The following is a 10,915-nucleotide window of genomic DNA, read 5'->3' on the forward strand; positions in this document are numbered from 1 at the left end:
CTCAACGTAAACTCAATTGATTTTAAATGAGCGATAGAAATTTAGTCGCGGGAATTCGTTAGACGTTTCAAAATGAACGAAAACGATTCGTCCTATCGCGATGATCGAAGTTTGAAGTTTCGCAAGAACAAAATAAATGATACGCGCCATTGGATCAAAGATAGTCGGAATTGAAATCGCCAGTCGCAACCGAAGTTACGAATTGATGAAAAAGTTTGTCCCGAAAGAAAACAAATGAACGTTCGCATTTAAAAAGAAAAACTTATTGGAAAACACATGATATATATCTATACATGAAAAAAAAGGGACAAAAATACAACTTTTGAAAAGGCGCATTTGCCGATTCGCATGATAATCGCAAATGAAAAGAAAAGGGATACAAAATAAAAGAAAAGAAAAAAAAAAAAAGGGAAGAGAAAAAAGGGAGAGAGAGAGGAAAGAAAGAAAAAAAAAAAGTATGAAGGAAGCGAGGGAAAGAGAAGTTTGGACGATTCGGTTAGTTGCCGCTAGGTGTCGACAAGTTGCGTACTGTTTGCTCTCTGGTGGCCACCATTGTTGAATTCTGCTTTGGTTGATGCCCCTACGATTTTTTGGCCGAAAATCGTAAATTCGCCAGCCCCCCGGCAAGGGCCCCGTGCGTAAGGTGCGTATCACGGGAGAGAAGGAGAGATTGGTGCCCGAAGGAGTTCCCAACTGGGGCGATATTCATTTTTCTCGAGGATCCGTGTCCTAAGGCGAGAAAAGCTAGTGAAATCGAGTGCGCTCATCGATTTACGCGAAAGAAAGAGAGGCACCCATGTCCGTGTCGCGTACGTTTCGTCGGGGTGTGTTGGTGTGTTGTGCTTGCGCGCTCCTTCTCCCCTTGCTCTCCCCTCGGCCCACACACTACCCTTCCCTCTATCCGCGGCTTTGAATCTCTCTTCCCCCTCTCGAAGTAGTGCACGATGCACTGTGTAACGTCGTGGCGCGTGTACGCGTGCCGGTAAAAAGGAAAACCGTACGATAGTATACCTTCTGTTTATTACTCCTGTGTCTACATTTCTCCTTTTCTCTTTCTCTTTTTCTGTCTTTCTATCCCCCTCTGTGTCTATCAATATTTCTATCTGTTTATCTATCTATCTATCTATCTAATTCTTCGTATTATTCTCTTTTGCTTTTCTTCCTCTCTCATACTATACAACGTTGCACTATGCAATCCGTTCATACTCCCTGCGAATCATTTACGAAGAATAATAATAAGAAGAAAAGTACGAGTACGAGTATGACGACGACGACGACGACGACAACGACGACAACGACAACAACGAGCAATCGGTCAAACATCGTCTCAAAGAAAAAAGACGTGTTGAAGAATTATTTGTTATCGTCTCGTAGGTGGTTAACATTGTTTCGTTAAAAGAGCGCACGTTGCTCCGCGTGTTCGAACACGCGGTTCTCCTCTCTTCCCTGTCTTGTCTGCTGTTCGTCTATCTGGCTCATTTTGTCTTATTCTTTTTCCTCTCCTTCTCTTTCTCTCTCTCTCTCTCTTTTCCTCTTTCTTTCTCTCTCCGTCTCTGTCTGTCGTTCTCGTTGCCGCCTTTCTACGCGCAACCATCGACAAGAAGAGGGCTTTAAGCGCGGCCAAAGGGAAAAACAGTTCTTACTGTTCATTACTGTTTGTAATTACATGGAGTTATCGTTAAGTGGTACGAGCACGAGGACGAAGCTAATAAAGGCTAAGGGTGTCGAGGAAAATCGTGCCAGTGTGTTTTCGCGTTCCAGCATCGGGCGTGAGTGCGCGAGTGAGTAGTGCGTCGTCCTGTTTCTCTCATCTGCATTTACATCTCTTTCGAGAAATTCTCTCAAAGATTTTTTCTGTGTCTTCGTCGTCGTCGTCATCGTCGTCGTTGTTGTTGTCGTAGTTCTCGTTCTCCTCCTCCTCATCCTCCTCCTTGTCTTCCTCCTTCTATTCGTCATTCTCGTAATCGTCGTCATTTGCACCGTTGTCGCCACCGCCACCACACACCACCACCAAGTTTTACTTGTGTCGTCGCGCGCCTTCGTACACGACACGCATACGTATATACTACGTGTCTTCTCTAGCGTGTATATGAGAGTTGAAGAGAGTGTAAGAGAGAAAGAGAGAGAGAGAGAGTGAGTGTGAATGCAAAAAAAGAGAGAGAGAGAGAAAAAAGAGAGAAAGAGCGAGCGTGTACGGTATACATGCTGCTGTTGTTGCTGCTGCTGCTGTGCTGCTGTTACAACACACTAATATTACTATACACTACCTCACCATTGCTACTTCTACATGCGCCGCGTGTGCTTTGCGATCTACGGTGGTACGCATATTCCTCGCTAGCGCACATACACACACGCATTTACGTACATACGTTCATATGTACCCCCTTAGCGTGTCCCTACGAAATTTGTTAAAAGAAAGAAAGAGAGGAAAATAAATGATATTATCAATCCTACCGAATTTTCTCGTCTAATACGCTTTTAAAGAAAAACAAAATGATCGAGAAACGCGTCGTTCTTCTTTCGCAAAGAGAGTAACATTCGACGCACAGTGCCGTACGTTTTCATTTTTCTTTTCCTTCCTTCCTTCTTTCTTTCTCTTTTTTTCTCTTTCTTTCTTTCGTTTCTTCCTTCTTTCCGTTTCCCCATGAAGAATTAACGTGTACTTTACTCCTACATTTTGTTTCATTTCTACATATGAGTCCTTGATTTTTCTTCATTCAAATTTCCGTTCATTTACGTACATTGTTTCTACGATTCGTATCATCTTTTGTAGATTATCATCAAATACATATGTGGGTGTTTCTATTCTATACCACTATACCGATTCGAATGATGTTCGTAAATGTTACACGTCGCACGTGCTACATTTCTTGTTGTTTCGGTTTTTTCATTAAGAAATCCTTTCCTAGTTTTTTCATGCCCAGCAACAATCTTCTTCTTTTTCACATCTGTTTCTTAGTTTCCTAAGGTTGTGGTAAAAAGTTAAGGAAGTAAGAAAGTACAGAAATGTTTGATCTAATTAGTTGGCATACTTAGTTTATTGTTCAATCAATCTATGTTCTGTCTATTCTATGATATTCTTAACATCACATCTATGTATTTAATGCTTTTAGAAGTATTTGGTTGTATGTTAATTGAGAGTAATCGTATATTTCCAATAATCAATGCGTCCTTAGTATCATAGCGAGATTAGGTTCACAATGCATATTGCATTCAAAGATCGTGTTGGAATGTTTAATTATTATTATGTAGAAGAAACATTGTGGTGTTGAGCGTAGAAAATTCTTTTGTAGTTAGTTTAAACGAGAACAATTCTTTAGATTAAATTGATCGTATTTAACTTAGATCTAAGTAATCGTAAGCATTTTTTCTATAAATATTTGATATTATTTGGATTTTATTACAGAAACGACGGGTATTTACACGCATCCTAACTCAGAAGAAAAATCAACATCGCAAAGTAAAAGAAGTTTGAAGGAAGAGCAATATAATCAGAAAATCATACAGGAGTTATTGCAACAATCTGCTAATACTTCCAGGATACATTATAGTGTAACCAATTGCGTTAATTCTGAATTAACCAAAAAAAAATCAACGTTGCAGAACACAAAACGTTCGGAAGAAGTACACCATCAGAAAATCATAGAGGAAATAATACAAAGATCTGCTAATACTTCTGGTATATCTTGTGGTGTGACCAATCGTGTTAATTCTGAATTAACTGAAGATAAATCAACATCATCGAGTAAAAGAAATTTAGAAGAAAAGCAACATTATCGAAAAATCATACAAGAGTTAATACAACAATCTGCGAATACTTCCAGCATACATTATGGTCTGACCAATTGCGTTAATTCTGAATTAACCAACGATGGTAAAAATATGTCATTTTTATTAGTTTGTATATTTGATTATTTTAAGTGTATAATTTAATAATAAATATTTGCTTACAGGACCCGACATATCCCAAGTTGCGCCAAATTGGGCGTATTATAGTTTCTTTCCATGGGTTTATGAACAAGCACTCGTAGCACGTTCTGACGTGCAAGATAAATGCAACCTGAGTTGCAAGAAAGAAAATAAATTAGACGACGTGACTGAACAGCATATCAAAGGGTTTAAAGATCTACCAAAGTCTAAATCTAAGAGCATAGTGCTGGATTCAGAAAAGTCAAACGTGTCGAAGGCAGCTGATTTAAAAATATCAAATTCCTTTGTAGACACTATTCAAGGCCACGGAGGGAATCAAGGAACCCCCTGGAAGGGGGAAAAGAAAAAAGAAAAAGATAATTTAGTCAATGTTAAGAAGAAGATTGACCTTGATTTTAATTTTTGGCAGGATCAATACAGAAGTTTATCGGAGACACAAAAATTAGCTTGGAACGCCAACATCAATTATTTAAATTATTTATCCAATTATTCGCAAGCTACCGTAAATACTAAATTGTGCTCAACTTCTGTGAATGAGACTGCATCTTATCAAAGTTCTAATAATTTCTCATCAAATTCTGTTAAAGAAGTTAATAAACCTCTTGATTTGTCGGTAAATGCCACAAGCAGTGTTTATAATCGTGATAAAGACGCCAAAATAAAGGAGAGATATCCTTATTTAGAATTACCTGCTGCTGGTGATAAGAGAACGGTGCAGTCGAATTATCCTGTTATAACGCAGACTGATTTTTCCTACAACGCTAACGATTCTTATGCAGCAAAGTACAAAGGATTGAACGATGATTTATTGAAAATTTTGAACTATAATAATTTATCATGTAACGTAAAGTACGATACAACACAACTTAATGTAGTCCAAGAGAACATATCTACGGATACTGAGTTAAATAGTAAATCCACTTTGAATATAAATTTAAAAGAAGAAAGTAAGCTCTTCTTAGACAAATATTCCAAGGGAAGAACGTATAAGCTTTCACATGAAAAAAGAGGAAGAGCAACTAACTTGAATGACAGACACAATAATATTAAAGAAGAGTACAGTACAGAGGAGTTGTTAGACAAGCCTGAGAGTATAGATCCCGCGATAGTCGCTTCTAAGATCATACTGGGAAATTGGGAAGGAAGTGCAATGTCGGGACAATATCCGGGTCATAGCCGACCACCGGTTGGCACTCCTCCACCTCAAACAGTTTGGAATCATCTCACGATGACGCAGGGTCAAGGTAACACTTTTTATGGTAACTGTAATATTTTATATTGAATTATCAATCTATTGAACATTTCACGATGTCTTGTTTATATATTACAGGTTTAAATATTCACGCTTCAGGATTACCACCTGGCACTGCTTTAAATCCAGCTGGCTTTTATACTCATCCGTCTATATCCAGAGCATCTCATTTGACGCCACAGTTGACTCCACAGCTTGCTCATACTCAAGCACCACCAACATGGCATACGCCTACAGTTCCATCAAAAACAGTTACGCCATCTAATACTCCTGGCAATCCATTATTTAGTTTACAAATGTTAGTTGATAACAGGCAAAACCAAAATCAATATAGAAACTCTCCAGGTTCTCAAAATACACTTGACCTTTCTGCAACGTCGGATATTATCCCTGAAAATTATTCTCGAATACCTCAAGATATTCCAATTAGTTTAACGGCACGAAACGTGGATAAAGGTAGTCGGAACGGAAATATAATTTCTCCTCCGATACCTCTAAACGGAGAAACATCTTCGGACAGTGGAATAAGTTCGTCTGTACCAACACCTAATTCTGTCAGTGAACCAGTGTCATTGTCGACTAAAGAGATAACGACTCCAAAAATAACGGTTAAGAATTTTGAAAGCAACTTGAAAGGCGTTGCCAATATTCACGATAAGATTAAAGAAATAAATGTCGTCGATAGTTTCGCACAAAAAGTTATTAATTTGCCGCCTAGTGTTACGATCGAACGTGTTGTTGCGGATAAGAAAGAACCAGAAACGAAAAGTAAAGACACATTAAGTGTAATAGCACAAGTGCCAAGAAATGTTTTACCTGTTATCGTTAATCTTACGTCGAAAATAGAGAAGGACGTTACAGATAGTCCTAAAAGGGAATCGTCTTCCGAAAGGGACAAGAAACACGAAGAAACAAGTGTTAGGTCACCCAAAAACTTACCAAAGAGGGGTAAAAAGGGTGTGGACTCTTTATTAGAAAAATTGGAAGGTGGAAATAAGAAGCTTGGTGGTACTGAAAATATAGGTTCTGTTATAGTGACGCCGGTTGAAGAGAAAGATACGTCGAGCGTTAAAAGCATGTCTCCTGAAAGGCCAAAATCAAAATCTCCAACTAGAGAAGATGAGGTGGTGTCACCTGCATTCAGTAATGATGATTCTAATGATAATACCAAACAACGTAGAAAAAGAAAATTAGAGAAACCAGTAAGACTTAGTAAGGATTCAAAAACGGAAGTAGAAGATATGGAGCTTGAACCAACTGAACCAACGGAACCAAGAACAAGGGAATTGATATCAGAAGAAGTAGTTGCCAATTGTACTCCAGCAACCACTGTTAAAGTAGAAGAACGAGTTGAGAGCGTGGATCAAAGGTTAGATGATAAGATTAATGAAAATGTAAACGAGAACGAGAACGAGAACGATCATGGTAACGATAACGAAAACGATAACGAAAACGACATTGAAAACGATCATGAAATCGATAATAATATTGAAGAAAGAAATGAGGAAAATCAACCGGTGAGAAGGCGGAGAAGTAGCGAGAGTTCGACTACGAATTCGACTTCGGCGAATCAAAGGGTGCGAAGAAAATCGAGCGATGATGCTACTGAATTTTCAAAGGTAACGAGTCCAAAGGCTGTTAACAACACAAATCCCTTCAATGAGGTCGAATCAGAATTAGAGAAAATGTTTGCTGGAATCGATGAACCAAAGCCAGCTGTTAAAAAGGAAGAAACTAAAGTAGACTTTACTGTCTCTGGTATTCAAAATGAAAATATTACGAAGGTTGAAAATATCGAAAATAATATTTTGCAAACTAAAGATACTCAGAACTTAGAGCCTACTGATGTATCTTCTACGGTTGATACCAAATTATCAGGAAAGAAGGGAAAGAAGGGAAAGGTCCAAGGAGGTAAAAGGAAATTCTCCAGATCTACTGAGAATATATTTGGAAATATTGCTAGTGAATCACCTCAGAAGGATGCTAAAAAAAAACGTGTGTCTAAAAGTTTGAAAAAACAAGACTTTTCGAAGAAAGTCAAGAAAAATACTAAGAACGAAGGGTACCGGGAAATGGCATATGATTCGGGTTCAAATGCGAGTTCTATTAAGTCTCGTGGACCAGTGGTTCATGTCGAAGGACCCAGAGATAGTCCTTTGAGTATTCAAGTAGTTAATGCACCGAGAGAAGAGGAGGAAGAAAAAAATAAAGAAAAGAGGAAAACTATTGGTAATGGAAATGCCGGTAGAAGTAAAAGGCTGAGTCATCAAAATGATTTAGATTATAGAGGTACATATAATAATCTTAAATAATAATAAAAGAAAAGTTTATATAAAAATTTGTATTTTCTTTTAATTTTTAATTTACTTATATTTATAGGAAAAGTTAGCAGAGCTGGTTTGTTTAGTTCCACATTGTCGTCCCGATATGACGCACATACGACCGACTCTACGTGGGTATGTGTATTTTGCAAACAAGGTCCACACAGTGTCATACCAGGAGATCCATCTAGACCTCATCCCAATTTGGCAGGTCCTCATATCGCACCTGGAACGTACACGGTATGATATTTATCGTTTATTAAATAAATTGATTATAAGTATTAGTACAGTCACCTATTCTTCTTCTTATTATTTATTATTATTGTTGTAGGTCCCAGCAGGTGTATTAAGTGATTTATTTGGCCCGTATTTAATTGGAAAAGAACGTTTAGAAGATGGCATTCTTTCGGCTGATGAGCAAGAAATAACGACAGAACAGAAGAAGGGTGGGAAGAATAAGAGAAGTCTGAGGTATGCTGGATTGGCTGATCAGTTCTCTGCAAAAATGAGTAAAAAGAAGAGGAATTCTGTTGAAAGTAATACGAATGCAATGTTTACTGGAATGACTGTAATTCCTGGCGAGGAACAACGTTGGGAAGTTTGGCTTCATGAACAGTGTGCTGTTTGGGCTGCTGGTGTTTACTTGGCTGGTAAATATACATACGTTAAAAAATATGCATCAATAATTGTTAGGGTTTATGTCTGTGATATTAAAAAGTTACTTTTATTGTTGTAGGTGGAAGAGTGACTGGTTTACAAGAAGCTGTGTGGGATGCTGCAAAATCGGTTTGTGATTCTTGCGGTTTAACAGGCGCGAACATTGGTTGCGTTATACGAGGATGCAAATCTGTTATACACTATCCCTGTGCTTTGACAAAAGGTTGGCATTTAGATATGAATCAATACATACCTAAGTGCAACCTTCATCGAGTTACGTGAAATTTCGGTGAGTGCGTGTGCATAGACTAAGTTGGAAAAAATAAGTTACAATATTCATAATGCCACACTGACGAAAAGTAAGATCCTGTTTAACAGCGTGAACACCGTATGATAGAAAGGCAATAAACATAACGTATAAATTATAAAAAATTGTTTTACGTGTGACTGATGATGACAATGAGGACGATGATGATGAAAAAGAAGAAGATTATGAAGAAGATGATGATAATGATGATAATGATGATGATCATGATGAGGATGATAATGATGATGATGATGATGATGATGATGATGATGATGATGATGAGGATGAGGATGATAATGATGATGATGATGATGATAAAAAGAAGCCTTACTAGTTGGTAAGGTAAGCTCAAGTTAGCAGAGCGTAAAGCAAAACGTCTGCAAAATATTAACATTTACATATAAGATACTTATGTGGACATAAGTTATTTTTTTCTTTTCTTTTCTTTTCTTTCCTTTTCTTTCCTTTCCTTTTCTTTTTTTTTCTCTCCTTTTCTTTTGTAATTATATTTATTTTTAAAACTATTCTTGGTATATAAATATTAATTATAAACAAACAAATGTGGATAGAAAATGAATATATATCATGTTACCTGAATATTAGTTATCGCATAACTCGATTTTAAAATGACTTATTATGCTGCCTTGCATTTAACGTTAAAACAAAAAGAAGAAGCGTTTTGAAATTTACGCTCCGTGTCATTCGATGCATATTAGGTGTGTTTGAAAGTGTGTGAAAGAATGAATGTAAGGATAGTGATGTGTCAATTTACAGATATAAAGTCTAGAATCAATATGCTCGAGAGAAAGACTTTCCAATGTACAAGATGTTCAAATGAGGATATGCTATTTAAAACTGTCTCTGTAAATTACAAGAACAAACAAATTAACGATGGAAACTAAAAAAATTTCTCGTTAATTAAATTTATAATTCGTTGTCATGGCCTGTGGCCTTGAACGGTGGCCTTTCGACTTAATATAAAGAAAAGAAAAGAAAAAAAAATAATTAACAAACAAAAAAAAAATTAAAAAAAAAAAAATAAATAATAATAAAAAAGAAAAAAAGAAAAAATAAGAAAGAATGAAAATCAAGGAAGCAAAGTTTTTATTTAAAATCTGTAGAATAGGTGGGGGAATCACGTTATATATATATATATCAAGGAAATAAGATGTTTAATCAAAAATATAATAAACGTTTGCGTTTTTTACTCTCTCACTTTAAAACACGAAACACTCGATTTTCCTGAAAATGAAGAAGAAAAAACATCGTGTACGCAGGAACAATGTACAGGGCATATTGGATTAAGATTTTTCGACTCAATGAATGACAGGGGGCTGGATAATAATATTATATATAAACAACTGATAAAAACAAGCGAGAGACGGTTAATGCAGTTAAAACATTTTTAAAACGACGTGCTGAATAATGAAAATGTGTTGTTTGGATATAACAAGTGTTCTCTTATAAGGAAATGAAACTAAAATAGAAAAGGGATATTTTTTTATATTTATTAAGAATACGTTAGTTTATTACCACTCACGAATAAAAAACAAAAATGTCTTAAATATTTTCTATGTAAATCTTTCGAGGTAATAAGATAATAACAATGCATTAACAACATTAATTTATATTTTTAATGTCGCTGCATTCCATACGATTTTCGATGTCTTTTAAAGGCTATTAAAAGAAAAAAAAGTAAAACATTAGTAACGGTAGTTAATTGTTGTTAAAAAATAGAAATGAAAGAAAAAAAGAATAAAACCAATGAGAACGAAATCGTACACACACGAAAGAAGAAATTTGTTTGATCCAACAACAATAAAATAACATTGAAAATTGATTTCATGTTATGGCAAAGAGAGAGAGAGAGAGAACACTTGAAAATGAGATTATGCCGGCATTGCTTGTATTATAATACTATCTTGTAAGAAAATATTATAAATATGAAAGACTATTATCATTTGACTTTATATAGATACAGACATAATGATTATAACATCATCAACTTTTAAATAATGCGTTTTACGTTTGTGTCGTTAAACCAAGTGATTACAATCCAAAACACGCGGGTACATCTTAGCAATTAAATTAATCGTTAATACTTACATTAAAAATGTTATTATTTTGAAATCTTATATCTATTATATTGATTTACACATTATGACGTTTATTTTTATTTTTTTTTTTTTTCGTACTAACGCTATTACGATCATCAAGTATGTCATTGCCATTGTCATTTTCATTTTCACCAATTTATATATGTAAAGGAGCATAAGAGAGGCAGTTTTTGCTATATGACAAGTGTGTTGTAAGAACATTCATGAACGATTTTTTCTTGGTGTATCAGGGAGAAATAGCAAAAATCAGGAAAATTGTATAAAAATAATATTATTGATATATATATATATGTATATATATATATATATATCAAATATAATACACGTAATA

At 35.7% G+C, this 10,915-nt stretch overlaps 1 protein-coding gene across 5 annotated transcripts; it reads left to right on the forward strand.

Moving 5' to 3' along the window:
- The first annotated feature begins 451 nt into the window (after positions 1–451).
- On the forward strand, positions 452–10,207 carry LOC106793471. 5 transcript variants are annotated; one of them, XM_014760440.1, is made up of 8 exons: positions 452–1,781; positions 3,407–3,874; positions 3,954–5,189; positions 5,261–7,471; positions 7,562–7,743; positions 7,835–8,153; positions 8,240–8,449; positions 8,539–10,207. In XM_014760440.1, the coding sequence occupies exons 1-7, from the start codon at positions 1,667–1,669 to the stop codon at positions 8,440–8,442; spliced, it is 4,734 nt and encodes a 1,577-aa protein (XP_014615926.1). In that variant the 5' UTR covers positions 452–1,666; the 3' UTR covers positions 8,443–8,449; positions 8,539–10,207. The 5 variants fall into 5 exon arrangements, with proteins under 5 accessions (XP_014615926.1, XP_014615925.1, XP_014615929.1 ...); XM_014760439.1 differs by having other exon boundaries at positions 453–1,781; positions 8,240–10,207; XM_014760443.1 differs by having other exon boundaries at positions 453–809; positions 8,240–10,207.
- Positions 10,208–10,915: the final 708 nt, after the last annotated feature.

The sequence above is a fragment of the Polistes canadensis genome, unplaced genomic scaffold (assembly GCF_001313835.1).
Source record: "Polistes canadensis isolate GaletaPanama2010 unplaced genomic scaffold, ASM131383v1 scaffold_14, whole genome shotgun sequence".
Lineage (NCBI taxonomy): Eukaryota > Metazoa > Arthropoda > Insecta > Hymenoptera > Vespidae > Polistes > Polistes canadensis.

Excerpts from the sequence above, each read along its gene's own strand:
- LOC106793471 (XM_014760440.1), top strand. The coding sequence starts at position 1,667 with ATGGAGTTATCGTTAAGTGGTACGAGCACGAGGACGAAGCTAATAAAG. Across the intron at positions 1,782-3,406 it reads CATCGGGCGTGAGTGCGCGA|AAACGACGGGTATTTACACG; the intron begins GTGAGTAGTGCG and ends ATTTTATTACAG. Across the intron at positions 3,875-3,953 it reads TTCTGAATTAACCAACGATG|GACCCGACATATCCCAAGTT; the intron begins GTAAAAATATGT and ends ATTTGCTTACAG.